This window comes from Corvus moneduloides, chromosome 29, assembly GCF_009650955.1.
Source record: "Corvus moneduloides isolate bCorMon1 chromosome 29, bCorMon1.pri, whole genome shotgun sequence".
Classification (NCBI taxonomy): Eukaryota; Metazoa; Chordata; class Aves; order Passeriformes; family Corvidae; genus Corvus; species Corvus moneduloides.
This window is the reverse complement of record NC_045504.1, coordinates 2,201,212-2,220,245: the sequence shown is the minus strand read 5'-3', so window position 1 is coordinate 2,220,245 and position 19,034 is coordinate 2,201,212. Positions and strand designations below refer to the sequence as shown.

The 19,034-nt window shown below is 58.1% G+C and overlaps 1 protein-coding gene across 3 annotated transcripts in view; it reads left to right on the top strand.

Moving 5' to 3' along the window:
* Positions 1–19,034, top strand: part of INTS3 (integrator complex subunit 3) — a 41,279-nt gene that overhangs the window by 11,706 nt on the left and 10,539 nt on the right. For all 3 annotated transcript variants that reach the window (XM_032093110.1, XM_032093108.1, XM_032093109.1), the window contains 15 exons: positions 1,950–2,094; positions 4,182–4,311; positions 4,985–5,082; positions 6,124–6,315; positions 8,114–8,201; positions 9,231–9,310; positions 11,138–11,229; positions 11,624–11,730; positions 11,946–12,062; positions 12,645–12,774; positions 15,657–15,711; positions 16,494–16,597; positions 16,849–16,893; positions 17,118–17,237; positions 18,230–18,383. In XM_032093110.1, the coding sequence (XP_031949001.1) occupies positions 1,950–2,094; positions 4,182–4,311; positions 4,985–5,082; positions 6,124–6,315; positions 8,114–8,201; positions 9,231–9,310; positions 11,138–11,229; positions 11,624–11,730; positions 11,946–12,062; positions 12,645–12,774; positions 15,657–15,711; positions 16,494–16,597; positions 16,849–16,893; positions 17,118–17,237; positions 18,230–18,383 (1,657 nt within the window). The remainder of the gene's footprint in view (positions 1–1,949; positions 2,095–4,181; positions 4,312–4,984; positions 5,083–6,123; positions 6,316–8,113; positions 8,202–9,230; positions 9,311–11,137; positions 11,230–11,623; positions 11,731–11,945; positions 12,063–12,644; positions 12,775–15,656; positions 15,712–16,493; positions 16,598–16,848; positions 16,894–17,117; positions 17,238–18,229; positions 18,384–19,034) is intronic.

Genomic DNA, 19,034 nt, shown 5'->3' with positions numbered 1-19,034 from the left:
AATTTGTATCGCGATAGTAATTAATTAATATCGTTATCACTGAATTAATTATCATTATCGCGATACGAATTAATTAATTACTATCGTGGTAGCAATTAGTTATCGTTATCACTGTATTAATTATCATTATCGCGATACTAATTAATTACTATCGCGATATTATTAATGAATTACCGTTATCACGATATCAGTTTATCAATTAACATCGGTATCACTTGATACCTTTAGGATTCATTACCTTTATCAATTTCGAGCCATCCCTGTTCGTTATCGCAGTAATTGATTTTCCAATTAGCGGTTCTGTTAATTACCCCCTCCCTCCGCAGGTGCCCGGTTCCCGCCCCCCCCCCTCGTTCCCGGCGTTCCCTTCCCATCCCTCGATCCCAAAATCCCTCGCGCCTCCCTTCCCTCGTCCCGGGGGGCTCCCGCTCCCGAGGCGGATTTGGGGCGGATTTGGGGCTGATTTGGGGCGGATTTGGGGTGGATTTGGGGCTGATTTGGGGTGGATTTGGGGTGGATTTGGGGTGGATTTGGGGCTGATTTGGGGTGGATTTGGGGTGGATTTGGGGCAGATTCAGGATGGATTCAGGATGGATTCGGGGCTGATTCGGGGCTGATTCGGGGCTGATTTGGGGTGGATTTGGGGTGGATTTGGGGCTGATTTGGGGCTGATTTGGGGCAGATTCAGGATGGATTTGGGGCTGATTCAGGATGGATTTGGGGCTGATTTGGGGTGGATTTGGGGCTGATTTGGGGTGGATTTGGGGTGGATTTGGGGCAGATTCAGGATGGATTCAGGATGGATTCGGGGCTGATTTGGGGTGGATTTGGGGTGGATTTGGGGTGGATTTGGGGCTGATTTGGGGCTGATTTGGCGCAGATTCAGGATGGATTCAGGATGGATTTGGGGTGGATTCGGGGCTGATTCGGGGCTGATTCGGGGCTGATTCGGGGCTGATTTGGGGCTGATTTGGGGCTGATTCAGGATGGATTTGGGGCGGATTTGGGGCTGATTTGGGGCTGATTCAGGATGGATTTGGGGCTGATTCGGGGCTGATTTGGGGTGGATTCGGGGCTGATTCAGGATGGATTTGGGGCTGATTTGGGGTGGATTTGGGGCTGATTCAGGATGGATTCAGGATGCATTTGGGGTGCATTCAGGGTGGATTTGGGGTGGATTTGGGGCTGATTCAGGATGGATTTGGGATGGATTCGGGGCTGATTTGGAGTGGATTTGGGGCTGATTCAGGATGGATTTGGGGCTGATTCAGGGCTGATTCAGGGCTGATTCAGGATGGATTTAGGATGGATTTGGGGCTAATTCAGGATGGATTCGGGGCTAATTTGGGGTGGATTCAGGGTGGATTTGGGGCTGACTCGGGGCTGATTTGGGATGGATTTGGGGCTGATTCGGGACGGACTCGGGGCTGATTTGGGGCTGACTCAGGGCTGATTTGGGATGGATTCGGGGCTAATTTGGGGCTGATTTGAGGTGGATTCGGGGCTGATTTGGGATGGATTTGGGGCGGACTCGGGGCAGATTTGGGGTTGATTTGAGGTGGATTCGGGGCTGACTCGGGGCTGATTTGGGATGGATTTGGGGCGGATTCGGGGCAGATTTGGGGTTGATTTTGGGCGGATTCGGGGCTGACTCGGGGCTGATTCAGGATGGATTTGGGGCGGATTTGGGGCAGATTTGGGGTTGATTTTGGGCGGATTTGAGGCTGACTCGGGGCTGATTTGGGATGGATTTGGGGCAGATTTGGGGTTGATTTTGGGCGGATTCGGGGCTGACTCGGGGCTGATTCAGGATGGATTTGGGGCAGATTTGAGGTTGATTTTGGGCGGATTTGGGGCTGACTCGGGGCTGATTTGGGATGGATTTGGGGCAGATTTGAGGTTGATTTTGGGCGGATTTGGGGCTGACTCGGGGCGCATTCGGGTTGCAGGGAGTGGGTGCTCAAGAGCAGCCTGCTGGTGGCCATGGCCGTTTACACCTTCCTGCGCCTCATCGTGGATCACCACGGCTCGGCCGCGCTGCAGGTGCTGCGCCAGAAGGAGGTGGAGTTCTGCGTGTCCCTGCTCCGGGAGCGGGTGAGTGGATCGGGATCGGGAATGGGATTGGGAATGGGAATGGGAATGGGAATGGAGTTCTGCGTGTCCCTGCTCCGGGAGCGGGTGAGTGGATCGGGATCGGGAATGGGATTGGGAATGGGAATGGGATTGGGAATGGGAATGGAGTTCTGCGTGTCCCTGCTCCGGGAGCGGGTGAGTGGATCGGGATCGGGAATGGGATTGGGAATGGGAATGGGATTGGGAATGGGAATGGAGTTCTGCGTGTCCCTGCTCCGGGAGCGGGTGAGTGGATCGGGATCGGGAATGGGATTGGGAATGGGAATGGGATTGGGAATGGGAATGGAGTTCTGCGTGTCCCTGCTCCGGGAGCGGGTGAGTGGATCGGGAATGGGATCGGGAATGGAGATAGGGATGGGGATGAGAATGGGAATGGGGATGGGAAAGGGAATGGGGATGGGGATGGGAATGGGATTGGGAATGGTATTAGGAATGGGAATGGGAATGGAGTTCTGCGTGTCCCTGCTCCGGGAGCGGGTGAGTGGTTCGGGAATGGGAATGGGATTGGGATTTGGAATGGGATTGGGAATGGGAATGGAGTTCTGGGTGTCCCTGCTCCGGAAGTGGGTGAGTGGATCGGGATTGGGATCGGGATTGGGAATGGGAATGGGAATGGAGTTCTGTGTGTCCCTGCTCCGGAAGCGGGTGAGTGGATCGGGATTGGGATCGGGAATGGGATTGGGAATAGGAATGGGATTGGGAATGGGAATGGAGTTCTGCGTGTCCCTGCTCCGGGAGCGGGTGAGTGGATCGGGATTGGGATCGGGAATGGGATTGGGAATGGAATTCTGGGTGTCCCTGCTCCGGAAGTGGGTGAGTGGATCGGGATTGGGAATGGGATTGGGATTTGGATTGGGAATGGAGTTCTGCATGTCCCTGCTCCGGGAGCGGGTGAGTGGATCGGGAATGGGAATGGGATTGGGATCGGAAATGGAGATAGGGATGGGGATGAGAATGGGAATGGGGATGGGGATGGTATTAGGAATGGGAATGGGAATGGAGTTCTGCGTGTCCCTTCTCCGGGAGTGCGTGAGTGGATCGGGAATGGGAATGGGATTGGGATTGGGAATGGAGATAGGGAACGGGAATGGGGATGGGATTGGGAATGAGAATGGGAATGGGAATGGAGATGGGGATGGGATTGGGAATGGAGATAGTGATGGGGTTGGGGATGGGAATAGGAATGGGAATGGGAATGGAGTGTCCCTGAGTGGATTGGGAATGGAATTGGGAATGGGATTGTGGTTGGGAATGAGTATGGGATTGGGAATGGGAATGGGATCCTGCATCTCCCTGCTCTGGGGCGGGTGAGTGGATTGGGAATGGGAATGGGATTGGGAATGGAGTTCTGCGTGTCCCTGCTCTGGGAATGGGGAGTGCCCAGGAATGGGATCAGGAATGGGATCCTGCATCTCCCTGCACCGGGAACGGGGGAGTGGATTGGGAATGGGATTGGAATTCTGCATCTCCCTCCTGTAGGAACGGGGGAGTGGATTGGGAATGGGATCAGGAATGGGATCCTGCATCTCCCTGCTCCGGGAACGGGGGAGTGGATTGGGAATGGGAATGGGATCCTGCATCTCCCTGCTCTGGGAATGGGGGAGTGCCCGGGATGGGATCCTGTTTCCCTGGGAATCCCTCCCTGGGCAAGGCAGTTTGGGATGAGGGCACGGCAGCAGCTCCAGGCCACATTCGGATGGAGCAGGAGACCCCCCCCAGAGCCGGGATTTGTCCCAAACCCTCACATTCCCAATCCTCCCCCACCCCCCGCCCTGCCAGGAGCCAGCTCCAGGCCCGGCTGCAATCCTGGGTGGGAAGTGGCAGATTTATGGGATTGTTTGCTTTGAGAGGGAGAACATTCCGGAACAGCTCCCAGCCTTCCCTGCCCGTCCCCTGATCCCAACCTGCTCCTTCCAGCGGGGCGGGATGCCAGGGCCCGGAGCGAGCCGTGCCCGGAGCCGCCGGCGTGGTGGAGAACTCCCTGTTCCTCCCATCCCCCGGCCCAGCAGCTGACAGGGAATTCCCCTCCCCTTTTTTTCTTTTCCCAGTTCATGGATTGTTTCATGATCGGCCGGGACCTGGTGCGGCTGCTCCAGAACGTGGCGCGGATCCCGGAGTTCGAGCAGCTCTGGAAGGACATCCTGCACAACCCGCAGGTGCTCAGCTCCCAGTTCACAGGTACCGGGCTTGGACATTCCCTGAGCTCACCCAGCACAGTTTTCCAAGGATTTTTCAGTGCTGCAGAGGCTTCGGAGCCATCCGGGATTGAAACCATCCCGGAAAAGCTCATGGGATGCTGAAATGGTGCTGCTTGTTCTGGGCTCCACACTTGAATAGTTTCTCCTCCCTGGAATTGTTCCCAAGCCGGGTTGGAACAACCTGATCCCGTGGGAATTGTCCCTGTGCACGGACTGGGTGATTCCAAGCCAAACTAGTCCGGAATTTCAGGATAATGAGAGTTGCTTCCTTTAATTAGCTGATTTAGGAGGTGACGGAGAAGCTCCGTAAAAAGCAGGAATTCCAGGAGCTGCAGCAAGTGGCACTTCCACGGGATTTAATTCCTCCCAGTAACCTCGTGCCGTGGGAAGAGCGATGGATTTTCCAGTTTTATTCACATTAATAATATTCCCATAAATTATTCCCTCCTCCAGAGGCTTCACAGCGGCTTCTGGATGCAGCAATTCCGGGGAAATGGGGCTTTGAGATGTTCCCACCCCTTTTGGGGCCCTGTTAAATCCCCCCCTTAAACACCTCGGGTGGTGCTTAGGGAAATTCCTCGTTAGTGATCCCTAAAAACCTCATCCGGATGTGTTTGAGCCCTTTTCCAACCAAAATCCCGGTCCCTGCCCAGGTGTCCTGCAGCTCCTGCAGTCCCGGACTTCCCGCAAATTCCTGGCGTGCCGGCTCACCCCCGACATGGAGACCAAGCTGCTCTTCATGACCTCGCGGGTAATTCCTGAGGGGTTCCCCCCCACATTCCCAATTGATTCCCTCCCGAATTCCCTCCCGAATTCCCTCCCGAATTTCCTCCTGAATTTCCTCCCGAAATCCCCTCCTGAATTCCCTCCCAAATTCCCTCCCGAATTCCCTCCTGAATTTCCTCCCAAAATCCCCTCCTGAATTCCCTCCCAAATTCCCTCCAGCTCAGCTGATCCAGGATCTCGTGTGGGGCTCATGTCCAGCCCTTCCTCTGGAATTCCCTCCCAAATTCCCTCCAACTCAGCTGATCCAGGATCTCATGCCCAATCCTTCCTGCTGAATTCCCTCCCAAATTCCCCCCCGAATTCCCACTGGCTCAGGGTCCTGCATGGGGCTCATGCCCAACCCTTCCTCCCGAATTCCCTCCCGAATTCCCTCCTGAATTCCATCCCAAATTCCCGCTGGCTTAGGGTCCTGCATGGGGTTCATGCCCAACCCTTCCTCCCGAATTCCATCCCAGTTTCCCTCCCGAATCCCCTCCAGCTCAGCTGATCCGGGGTCTCCTGTCTAACCTTTCCTGCTGAATTCCCTCCCACATTCCCGCTGGCTTAGGGTCCTGCATGGGGCTCGTGCCCAACCCTTCCTCCCGAATTCCCTCCCAAATTCCCTCCCAAATTCCTGCTGCCTCAGGGTCCTGCATGGGGCTCGTGCCCAACCCTTCCTCCCAAATTCCCTCCCAAATTCCCTCCCAAATTCCCTCCCAAATTCCCACTGCCTCAGGGTCCTGCAGGGGCTCGTGCCCAGCCCTTCCTCCCAAATTCCCTCCCAAATTCCCTCCCAAATTCCCTCCCGAATTTCCTCCCGAATTTCCTCCCGAATTCCTTCCCAAATTCCCTCCCAAATTCCCGCTGCCTCAGGGTCCTGCATGGGGCTCGTGCCCAACCCTTCCTCCCAAATTCCCGAATTCCCTCCCGAATCCCCTCCTCCCTCCGCCAGCTCCGGGCCCCGCGTGGGTGGCCCCGTTCCCACTCCCTCTCCCGTCCCTTCCCGACGGCGTTCCCGCCGCTCCAGGTGCGCTTCGGGCAGCAGAAGCGCTACCAGGACTGGTTCCAGCGGCAGTACCTGGCCACGCCCGACAGCCAATCCCTGCGCTGCGACCTGATCCGCTACATCTGCGGCGTGGTGCACCCCTCCAACGAGGTGCTCAGCTCCGACATCCTCCCGCGCTGGGCCATCATCGGCTGGCTGCTCACCACCTGCACGGTCAGCGGGAGCGGGATAGCCCGGGAATGGGGTGGGAGCGGGGATACCCCGGGAATGGGGTGGGCTGGGAGCGGGGATATCCCGGGAATGGGGTGGGCTGGGAGTGGGGATACCCCGGGAATGGGATGGGGTGGGAGCAGGGATACGCCGGGAATGGGGTGGGCTGGGAGTGGGGATACCCCGGGAATGGGGTGGGCTGGGAGTGGGGATACCCCGGGAATGGGATGGGGTGGGAGCAGGGATACGCCGGGAATGGGGTGGGCTGGGAGTGGGGATACCCCGGGAATGGGATGGGGTGGGAGCAGGGATACCCCGGGAATGGGGCACAGGGTGGGAGCGGGGATACCCCGGGAATGGGGTGGGCTGGGAGTGGGGATACCCCGGGAATGGGGTGGGCTGGGAGTGGGGATACCCCGGGAATGGGATGGGGTGGGAGCAGGGATACCCCGGGAATGGGGCACAGGGTGGGAGCGGGGATACCCCGGGAATGGGGTGGGCTGGGAGTGGGGATACCCCGGGAATGGGATGGGTTGGGAGCAGGGATACCCCGGGAATGGGGCACAGGGTGGGAGCGGGGATACCCCAGGAATGGGATAGAGTGGGAGCGGGGATACCCCAGGAATGGGGTGGACTGGGAACAGGGATACCCCGGGAATGGGGTGGGCTGGGAGTGGGGATACCCCGGGAATGGGGTGGGGTGGGAGTGGGGATACCCCGGGAATGGGATGGGTTGGGAGCAGGGATACCCCGGGAATGGGGCACAGGGTGGGAGCGGGGATACCCCGGGAATGGGGTGGGGTGGGAGTGGGGATACCCCGGGAATGGGATGGGTTGGGAGCAGGGATACCCCGGGAATGGGGCACAGGGTGGGAGCGGGGATACCCCAGGAATGGGATAGAGTGGGAGCGGGGATACCCCAGGAATGGGGTGGACTGGGAACAGGGATACCCCGGGAATGGGGTGGGGTGGGAGTGGGGATACCCCGGGAATGGGATGGGGTGGGAGCAGGGATACGCCGGGAATGGGGCACGGGGTGGGAGCAGGGATACCCCAGGAATGGGATAGAGTGGGAGCGGGGATACCCCAGGAATGGGGCACGGGGTGGTTTGGGAGAGGGAATATCCTAAAAATGGGGTATGGGGCAGGGTGGGAGCGGGGATATCCTGGGAATGGGGTGGGCTGGGAGCGGGGATACCCCAGGAATGGGGCACGGGGTGGGAGCGGGGATACCCCGGGAATGGGGTGGGGCGGGAAAGAGGATATCCTAAAAATGGGGTGTGGGGTGGGCTGGGAGCGGGAATATCCCGGGAATGGGATGTTGGAGCAGGGATATCCCGGGAATGGGGCACGGGGTGGGCTGGGAGCGGGGATATCCTGGGAATGAGGCACAGGGTGGGCTGGGAGCAGGGATATCCCAAAAACAGGATATGGGATCATCTGGGAGCAGGAATATCCCAGGAATGGGATGTTGGAGCAGGGATATCCTGGGAATGAGGCACGGGGTGGGCTGAGAGCAGGGATATCCTGGGAATGGGGTGGGCTGGGAGCAGGGATATCCCAAAAATGGGCTATGGGATGGGCTGGGAGCGGGACAGTCCCAGCAGTGGGAAGAGCAGCGCGTCTTGGGGGGGTCTGGAAGGAATCTCAGATCTCAGCGGGATCTTGGAGGGATCCAAAAGGGATCTTGGAAGGGTCTCGGAGGGATTTTGGAGAAATCCCGGTGGGATCTCAGGTGGTTCTTGGAGGGATCTCAGCATCGTCTTCACGGGATAATTTGGGAATTTTCTGTCTCTCGCAGTCCAACGTCGCCGCTTCCAACGCCAAACTGGCGCTGTTCTACGACTGGCTCTTCTTCAACCCCGAGAAGGACAGCATCATGAACATCGGTGCGCGGGGATCTGCCGGGGGGCGGGATCCAGCGGGGGGATCTTCCTGGGGGCGGGATCCATCAGGGATCTTCCTGGGGGCAGGATCTATCGGGGGGATCTTCCTGGGGGCGGGATCCATCAGGGATCTTCCTGGGGGCGGGATCCATCGGGGGGATCTTCCTGGGGATGGGATCCATCAGGGATCTTCCTGGGGATGGGATCCATCGGGGGCTCCTGGGGGTGGGATCCATCGGGGTCTCCCTGGGGATGGGATCTGTGGGGATATTCCTATGGATGGGATCTGTGGGGGTCTCCTGGGGGCAGGATCCATCAGGGATCTTCCTATGGATGGGATCCATCGGGGTCTCCTGGGGGTGGGATCCATCAGGGATCTTCCTATGGATGGGATCCATCGGGGTCTCCTGGGGGTGGGACCCATCAGGGATCTTCCTATGGATGGGATCCATTGGGGTTTCCTGGGGACGGGATCTGTGGGGATATTCCTATGGATGGGATCCATCGGCATCTCCTGGGGGTGGGATCTGTGGGGGCTTCCTGGGGGTGGGATCCATCAGGGATCTTCCTATGGAGGGGATCCATTGGGATCTCCCTATGGATGGGATACATCGGGGGCTCCTGGGGGTGGGATCCATCATGGTCTCTTGGGGGTGGGATCCATCAGGGTCTCCTATGGATGGGATCCATCAGGGTCTCCTATGGATGGGATCCATCAGGGTCTCTTGGGGGTGGAATCCATCAGGGATCTTCCTACGGATGGGATCCATCAGGGTCTCCTATGGATGGGATCCATTGGGGGCTCCTGGGGATGGGATCCATCGGGGTCTCCTATGGATGGGATCTGTGGGGATCTCCTGGGGATGGGATCTGTGGGGATATTCCTATGGATGGGATCCATGGAGGTCTCCTGGGGATGGGATCCGTTGGGATCTCCCTCTGGATGGGATCCGTGGGTGTCCCAATCCCTCGGCAGCCCCCCGGGAACGGGGATTTGGGGTCTCTGGGGTCTCATCCCATTCCCTGTCCCAGAACCGGCCATCCTGGTCATGCACCACTCCATGAAGCCCCACCCGGCCATCACGGCCACGCTGCTGGACTTCATGTGCCGGGTGAGTGCCCCTCCCGCTCCAGGGAATTCCGGGAATGGGGAAAGCTGGGAGAGCGACCGCTGGGCTCCACAAATCCCGATCCAAAAGTTCCACAAATCCCGACCCGAGGGATCCACAAATCCCAATTCAAAGGGATCCACAAATCCCAATCCAAAAGTTCCACAAATCCTGATCCAAGGGATCCACAAATCCCAATCCGAAAGTTCCACAAATCCCGACCCAAGGGGTTCACAAATCCCGACCCAAAGGCTCCACAAATCCCAATCCAAAAGTTCCACAAATCCCGACCCGAGGGATCCACAAATCCCAACCCAAGGGGTCCACAAATCCCGACCCGAGGGATCCACAAATCCCAATCCAAAAGTTCCACAAATCCCAATCCAAGGGGTTCACAAATCCCAACCCAAAAGCTCCACAAATCCCAATCCAAAAATTCCACAAATCCCGACCCGAGGGATCCACAAATCCCAACCCAAGGGGTCCACAAATCCCGACCCGAGGGATCCACAAATCCCGCCCCAAAAGTTCCACAAATCCCACCCCAAGGGGTCCACAAATCCCACCCCAAAGGGATCCACAAATCCCACCCCAAAGTCTCCACAAATCCCAATACAAAGGGATCCACAAATCCTGACCCCAAGGGATCCACAAATCCCACCCCAAAGGCCCCAAAATCTCAATCCAAAAGTTCCACAAATCCCACCCCAAAGTCTCCACAAATCCCAATACAAAGGGATCCACAAATCCTGACCCCAAGGGATCCACAAATCCCACCCCAAAGGGATCCACAAATCCCAATCCAAAGGGATCCACAAATCCCAATCCAAAGGCTCCACAAATCCCACCCCAAGGGGTCCGCAAATCCCACCCCAAAGGCCCCAAAATCTCAGTCCAAAAGTTCCACAAATCCCACCTCAAAGGCTCCAAAATCCCAATCCAAAAGTTCCACAAATCCCACCCCAAAGGCTCCAAAATCCCAATCCAAAAGTTCCACAAATCCCACCCCAGAGGCCCCAAAATCCCACCCCAAAGGGATCCACAGATCCCACCCCAAAGACTCCACAAATCCCGACCCAAGGGATCCGCAAATCCCACCCCAAAGGCCCCACAAATCCCACCCCAAAGGCCCCAAAATCCCACCCAGCTCCGCTGGCATTTCCCCCCAGCGCATCCCTCTGGATCCCAGAGTCGGCTGCACCTCCCAAATCCCCATCCCAAATCCAGCAGGGATTTTCCCCTCGCTGCTGAACCATCCCCAGCCCTCAGTGGGACCTCGGGGATGAATCCAGAGCGTTCCCGGATCCTTGGATCCGTGTGGCCCTCGTTAATCGTGGGAAGGCAGCGCCGCCAGCAAACCCTGCTGGGCTGATGTAGGAAAAGGCTTCTGGATTGTTCCCACATGGAATTCCTGGCCCAGCCCTCGTCCCCCGGGGGGATCAGAGTGTCAGGGAATGATCCAGAGGCTCCGTGGCCCATCCCAGGGCAGGGAAGCGGTGCCAGGAGCTGCTGGTTCCAGGAATTGGGTCCCGGGGAGGGCTGGGGGAGTTTCTGGGAATCGGGATCCGGCCAGGAGCTGCATCCCTCCCATCCCTCCCAGTCCAAACCGGCTGCTCCTGGCTGCAGAACTGGGGGAACATTCCCGGGATGTCCCAGGATCCAAGCAGGAATCCCGGCAGGAGCGAAGGCCCGGACAGATCCGAGCATTCAGGGCCCTTCTCCCGCATTCCCGGAACTGGGAATTCCCTGCCCCTGACGGGGGGGGGGGGGGGATTTTCCACCATTTCCAGACCCTTAACCCCACACTTGTTCATCCCTGATCTCTTCCAGATCATTCCCAATTTCTACCCCCCTCTGGAAGCCCACGTCCGGCAGGGAGTGTTCAACTCCCTCACGCACATCGTGGAGAAGCGAGTCCTGGCGTAAGGGCCCCGGATTTTCCCACGTTTTCCCAAATTTTCCAACACGGACACGGCCGCCTGCGCTCCCCCGGGTCTCTCCCGGCGCTCCGAGGGCGGTGGTGGTGTTATCCATAAAACCTTGGGAGAATCCATGAAACCTCAGGAGCAGCCGGAGTCGTGTCCTGGTGGCTGTCCTGGAGCCCTTCCCTGAAGGAAAAAGGGATGGAGGGGGGTGGGGGTGAGGGAATCGGGATTTCCCCGGGATGCTCCTGCTCCTCTCCCGGGAATTCCAGCCCCTTTCTCCCATTCCCACATTCCGGTGGTGGCACAGGTGAGGGGATCCCGAGGGAACCCCGCTATTCCCATCGGGATCAGGCTCATCCCGGCTCCGGCTGATCCCTGTCCCATCCCGCAGGCACCTGGCCCCGCTCTTCGACAACCCCAAGCTGGACAAGGAGCTCCGGGCCATGCTGAGGGAGAAATTCCCGGAATTCTGCAGCTCCCCCTCGCCCCCCATCGAAGGTAGGGAATGGGGGCTCGTGGCCGATCCTCTGGTGGGAGTTTTCCCTGGAATTCCTCCGGCAGCGGTGGCTGGATGGGTCGGACAAGGCTCCAGGGATGGGAACGGTGGGATTTAGGGAATTGTGGCTGCTCCGCCAAGCTCCGGAGCTTTCCCGGGATCCTTTCCCGGGGCTGTTTTTTGGGAGAGGCCTCAGGCGGCTGCTCCGTGCTCCCAGTGAAAATCGAGGAGCCGGTTCCCATGGAGATGGAGAACCACCTGGAGAAGGATGACGGTTGCTATGACAACGCCGAGGCCGCCTTCAGCGACGACGAAGAGGAGCTGAACAGCAAAGGTGAGGGAGCTCCCGGAATTCCCAGAATTCCCCACGGACAGCAGAATTCCCGGCTGTAAACACGATTCCCTCCAAAGCCCAGAGTTGATCCCGTTGGGAGATCCCGATTTTCCTCCTGCAGGGAGGGTGTGGAGGAGCTGATTCCCACATCCAGCGTGGATCCGGGTCGGGATCCGTGCCCAAAGGGTTCCTTCCCTTTCCTGGCCGTTCCTGGGAACTCAGAGGGCTTTTTCCAGCCTCACATCCCACTGGACTCACCCAAATTCCCGCTCTGGAGCTGTTCCCGGCCTCGCCGCTCGGATCCCTGTGGGATTCCCGCCGTGCCAGGGCGTTTTCCCAGCACTGGGAAGTGACCTCAGGCCTAGGATGGGGCAAAGGATTTCACAGCAGCCCCAGAATCCCAATCCCAAATTAGAGACACCTTGGGAATGTTGAAGGGTCAGGTTTGGGAAGGGGACTGAGCAGGGACCTCGATCCTGGACATTCCCAACGTTTGGGACACGTTGCCCTGGACACGGCTCCAAGGGAGGAGGAGGAGGAGGAGGAAAATCCCTCATCCCGGCGGGGTTTTCCTGGTTTCAGGGAAGAAGAGGGAGTTCAGGTTCCATCCCATCAAGGAATCCATCGTGGAGGAGCCTGTGGACATCACCCCGTTCCTGGAGCAGCTGGACGAGTCCCTGAGGGACAAAGTGCTGCAGCTGCAGAAGGGCAGGTGGGGCCCGTTATTCCCGTTATTCCCGTCATTCCCATTGCCGTGGATCCTTCCCAGAGCTCCCACAGCCCCATGGGTTGTCCCCCACTGAGAGGGAATTCCTGCAGGAAAAGGGCTTGGGAAGAAGGAGCTGGTGGAATTCCTGGGAGCTGCAGGAGTGGGGACAGAGAGGGGAAAAGGCTCCGAGTTCCCTGCTCCGGTGTGGGATTGAGGAGGGAATGGGAATTCTGTGGGCTTGAGGAGGGAATGGGAATTCTGTGGGATTGAGGAAGGAGCAGGGATATCTGGGATGGAGGAGGGAGCAGGAATTCTGTGGGATTGAGGAGGAAGCAGGGATATCTGGGATTGAGGAGGAAGCAGGGATATCTGGGATTGAGGAAGGAACAGGGATATCTGGGATGGAGGAGGGAATGGGAATTCTGTGGGATTGAGGAGGGAGCAGGGATATCTGGGATTGAGGAGGGAACAGGGATATCTGCAATGGAGGAGGGAATGGGAATTCTTCGGGGTTGAGGAAGGAACAGGAATTCTGTGGGATTGAGGAAGGAACAGGAATTCTGTGAGATTGAGGAAGGAGCAGGAATGCTGTGGGATTGAGGAGGGAACAGGGATATCTGGGATGGAGGAAGGAGCAGGAATTCTGTGGGATGGAGGAAGGAGCAGGGATATCTGGGATGGAGGAAGGAACAGGGATATCTGGGATGGAGGAGGGAATGGGAATTCTTTGGGATTGAGGAAGGAATGGGAATTCTGTGGGATTGAGGAGGGAATGGGAATTCTTCGAGATGGAGGAAGGAGCAGGAATTCTGTGGGATTGAGGAAGGAGCAGGGATATCTGGGATTGAGGAGGGAGCAGGAATTCTTTGGGATTGAGGAAGGAACAGGAATTCTGTGGGATTGAGAAGGGAGCAGGAATTCTGTGGGATTGAGGAGGGAATGGGAATTCTATGGGATGGAGGAAGGAGCAGGAATTCTGTGGGATTGAGGAAGGAACGGGAATTCTGTGGGATTGAGAAGGGAGCAGGGATATCTGGGATGGAGGAAGGAACAGGGATATCTGGGATTGAGGAGGGAATGGGAGTTCTTTGGGATTGAGGAGGGAATGTGAATTCTGTGGGATTGAGGAAGGAACAGGAATTCTGTGGGATTGAAGAGGGAACAGGAATTCTGTGGGATTGAGGAGGGAGCAGGGATATCTGGGATTGAGGAGGGAACAGGAATTCTGTGGGATTGAGGAGGGAACAGGAATTCTGTGGGATTGAGGAGGGAGCAGGGATATCTGCAATGGAGGAGGGAATGGGAATTCTTCGGGGTTGAGGAAGGAACAGGAATTCTGTGAGATTGAGGAAGGAACAGGAATTCTGTGGGATTGAGGAGGGAACAGGGATATCTGGGATGGAGAAAGGAGCAGGAATTCTGTGGGATGGAGGAAGGAGCAGGGATATCTGGGATGGAGGAAGGAACAGGGATATCTGGGATGGAGGAGGGAATGGGAATTCTTTGGGATTGAGGAAGGAACGGGAATTCTGTGGGATTGAGGAGGGAATGGGAATTCTTCGAGATGGAGGAAGGAGCAAGAATTCTGTGGGATTGAGGAAGGAGCAGGGATATCTGGGATTGAGGAGGGAGCAGGAATTCTTTGGGATTGAGGAAGGAACAGGAATTCTGTGGGATTGAGGAGGGAGCAGGAATTCTGTGGGATTGAGGAGGGAATGGGAATTCTATGGGATGGAGGAAGGAGCAGGAATTCTGTGGGATTGAGGAGGGAATGGGAATTCTATGGGATGGAGGAAGGAGCAGGAATTCTGTGGGACTGAGGAAGGAACGGGAATTCTGTGGGATTGAGAAGGGAGCAGGGATATCTGGGATGGAGGAAGGAACAGGGATATCTGGGATTGAGGAGGGAATGGGAGTTCTTTGGGATTGAGGGAATGTGAATTCTGTGGGATTGAGGAAGGAACAGGAATTCTGTGGGATTGAAGAGGGAACAGGAATTCTGTGGGATTGAGGAGGGAACAGGAATTCTGTGGGATTGAGGAGGGAACAGGAATTCTGTGGGATTGAGAAGGGAGCAGGGATATCTGCAATGGAGGAGGGAATGGGAATTCTTCGGGGTTGAGGAAGGAACAGGAATTCTGTGGGATTGAGGAAGGAACAGGAATTCTGTGGGATTGAGGAGGGAACAGGGATATCTGGGATGGAGGAAGGAGCAGGAATTCTGTGGGATGGAGGAAGGAGCAGGGATATCTGGGATGGAGGAAGGAACAGGGATATCTGGGATGGAGGAGGGAATGGGAATTCTTTGGGATTGAGGAAGGAACGGGAATTCTGTGGGATTGAGGAGGGAATGGGAATTCTTCGAGATGGAGGAAGGAGCAAGAATTCTGTGGGATTGAGGAAGGAGCAGGGATATCTGGGATTGAGGAGGGAGCAGGAATTCTTTGGGATTGAGGAAGGAACAGGAATTCTGTGGGATTGAGGAGGGAATGGGAATTCTATGGGATGGAGGAAGGAGCGGGAATTCTGTGGGATTGAGGAAGGAGCAGGGATATCTGGGATTGAGGAAGGAACAGGGATATCTGGGATTGAGGAGGGAGCAGGAATTCTTTGGGATTGAGGAAGGAACAGGAATTCTGTGGGATTGAGAAGGGAGCAGGGATATCTCCGAGTGTTCTCCAGCCTCGCCTCCACCCTCGATTCCCAGCTCCCTTGGAATTCCCTCCATCCGAGGGAGCTCCTGCCCCTCAGTGATTCCATGGAATTCCTGGCTCTTAAGCGCCCTCAATATCCCGATTTAACCATGGAACGTGTCCCGAGCCCCCCGAATTCCCGATCCCTGCTCTCCCGGATAACCGGGGTTTCCCGTCCCCGTTGTGCCGCAGCGACACGGAGGCGCAGTGCGAGGTCATGCAGGAGATCGTGGATCAGGTCCTGGAGGTAACGGAGCCGGGAGCGGCCGGGATCCAGCCCGGGCTGGGGATCTGGGATCGCCTCTGCCCCACCGGGAGTGGGGACATGGGAGCCTGGGGACGCTCGGATCCCTTTGGGATCCATTGGGAGCCTGGGCTGCTCCATCCATGGATCCGTCCCTGCTCCCGGTGCCTGAATGTCCCCAGCAGAGATCTGGGATCGGTGGGAGTGATCTGGGATCGCTGGGAGTGATCTGGGATTGCTGGGAATGATCTGGGATTGGTGGGAGCGATCTGGGATTGCTGGGAGCAATCTGGGATCACTGGGAGTGATCTGGGAGTGGTAGTGATCTGGGATTGCTGGGAATGATCTGGGATTGCTGGGAGTGATCTGGGAGTGGTGGGAGCAATCTGGGATCAGTGGGAGCGATCTGGGATTGGTGGGAGCGATCTGGGATTGGTGGGAGTGATCTGGGATTGGTGGGAATGATCTGGGATCAGTGGGAATGATCTGGGAGTGGTGGGAGCGATCTGGGATTGCTGGGAATGATCTGGGAATGATCTGGGATAGCTGGGACTGATCTGGGATCACTGGGAATGATCTGGAATTGGTGGCAGAGATCTGGGAATGATCTGGGCTCCCTGGCAGAGATCTGGGATTGTTCTCAAGATCCTGGGATCCCTGGCAGTGATTTGGGATCCCTGGTGCTGGAAAAGGCCCCGGAGCAGCCTGGGATCCGTTCTCGTGTCCCTTCCCTGTGCCGGGCAGGCTCCAAGCTCCTCCCATCCCTTCTCCCGTCCCTTTTCCAGGAGGATTTCGACTCGGAGCAGCTCTCGGTGCTCGCGTCCTGCCTGCAGGAGCTGTTCAAGGCTCACTTCCGCGGGGAGGTTCTGCCGGAGGAGATCACGGAGGAGTAAGGGCTCGGAATCTCGGCTTTTCCCAGGGAAATATTCCCAGTTTTGGATGTGGCTTCCCTGGGAAGTTCCTCTGCTGGGCTCAGCCTTTCTCCAGGGTTTCCTTGGAGCCGGAGCTGCTGCAGGATATTCCTGCCTCCCCAGCAGCCGGGGGGATCCAGGGTGGGATCCAGGGCTTATCCCGAGCCTTTCCTGGGAAAACCCGGAGCGTGGGCGCCCCAGGAGCTCAGAGTGTCCGTCTGTCCCGCAGGTCCCTGGAGGAGTCCGTGGGGAAGCCCCTTTACTTGATATTCCGGTACGTCCCTTCCCAAATCCTTGGGAATTCCAGCCTCGTTTGCTCAATCCCGCACATCCCAGCGCTGATCCCAAAAACCCAAGCAGTTTCTCACTTCCCTCTGCCCTACTTCTAGTGGGAAACGAGGGGTTTCTGTGGGATTTTGGGGAGCGGGAGGGTGTCCGTCCCTGTCATCCCGCTGACATTCCCGCCGTTATCCCGGCGGCATTCCCGCTCTTCCCAAGGAACCTGTGCCAGATGCAGGAGGACAACAGCGGCTTCTCGCTGCTGCTGGACCTGCTCTCCGAGCTCTACCAGAAGCAGCCCAAGATCGGCTACCACCTGCTCTACTACCTGCGGGCCAGGTGAGCCCCGGGGCCACGCCCTCGCCCTGGGTACCGCCCTCAGCTGGGCCACGCCCTCCTGTGACTCCTCCCTCTCACCTGGGCACCTCCTTCTCACCTGGGCACCTCCTTCTCACCTGGATCCCATCCTCACCTGGGCCCCTCCCTCCTGTGACTCCTCCTTCTCACCTGGGCACCTCCTTCTCACCTGGGCACCTCCATCTCACGTGGATCCCATCCTCACCTGGGCCCCTCCCTCCTGTGACTCCTCCTTCTCACCTGGGCACCTCCTTCTCACCTGGGCACCTCCATCTCACGTGGATCCCATCCTCACCTGGGCCCCTCCCTCCTGTGACTCCTCCCTCTCACCTGGGCACCTCCTTCTCACCTGGATCCCATCCTCACCTGAGCCACACCCTCCTGTGACTCCTCACCTGGGCCATGCCCTCACCTGGGCATCTCCATCTCACCTGGATCCCACCCTCACCTGGGCTCCTCCCTCCTGCAATTCCTCCCTCTTGCCTGGGTCTTGCCCTCACCTGGGCACTTCCTTCTCACCTGGGCACTTCCTTCTCACCTGGGCATCTCCATCTCGCCTGAATCCCATCCTCACCTAGGCCACACCCTCCTGTGACTCCTCCCTCTCACCTGGGCATCTCCTTCTCACCTGGGCATCTCCTTCTCACCTGGGCATCTCCATCTCGCCTGAATCCCATCCTCACCTGGGCCCCTCCCTCCTGTGACTCCTCCCTCTCACCTGGGCCATGCCCTCACCTGGGCACCTCCATCTCACCTGGGCACTTCTCCTCCCACCTCCTCTCACCTGCACGTGTCCCTCCCCTCCACTCCCCTCCCCTCCCCTGCCTGTCCCTGTGGGTGCCCTGGCTCGGGTGTGCCATGCGCCAGCTGTGCCGGCTGTGTGCCAGCTGTGCCAGCTGTGCCAGGCGTGCGCTGGGTGCCAGCTGTGCCAGCTGTGCCAGCTGTGCCCGGTGCCAGCTGCGCTGTGTCCCCAGCAAGGCGGCGCTGGGCAGGATGGGGCTGTACGAGTCGTTCGCCCAGGCCACGCAGCTCGGGGAGCTGCACACGTGCCTGATGATGGACATGAAGGCGTGCCAGGAGGACGACGTGCGGCTGCTCTGCTTCCTCACGCCCTCCATCTACACCGAGGTGAGAGCTCCAGGTGTGCCCAGGTGTGCCCAGGTGTGCCCAGGTGTGCCCGGGGGCTGTCCGCACCGAGGTGAGAGCCCCACGTGTGCCCAGGTGTGCCCGGGGTCCTGCACCGGGGATCCCTGAGTCCCTGGCATGGGTGTGTCCCGAGCCCCATTCCCGGTGTGTCCCGAGCCCCATTCCCGGTGTGTCCCGAGCTCCATTCCCAGTTTGTCACGAGCTCCATTCCCGGTGTGTCCCGAGCCCCATTCCCGGTGTGTCCCGAGCCCCATTCCCGGTGTGTCCCGAGCTCCATTCCCGGTTTGTCACGAGCTCCATTCCCGTTGTGTCCCGAGCTCCATTCCCGGTGTGTCCTGAGCTCCATCCCGAGCTCCATCCCGGTGTGTCCCGAGCTCCATTCCCAGTGTGTCCCGAGCCCCATTCCCGGTGTGTCCCGAGCCCCATTCCCGGTGTGTCCCAAGCTCCATTCCCGGGTGTGTCCTGAGCTCCATCCCAGTGTGTCCCGAGCACCATTCCCGGTGTGTCCTGAGCTCCATTCCCGGTGTGTCCCGAGCTCCATCCCGGGTGTGTCCTGAGTTCCATCCCGGTGTGTCCTGAGCCCCATTCCCGGTGTGTCCCGAGCTCCATCCCGGTGTGTCCCGAGCCCCATTC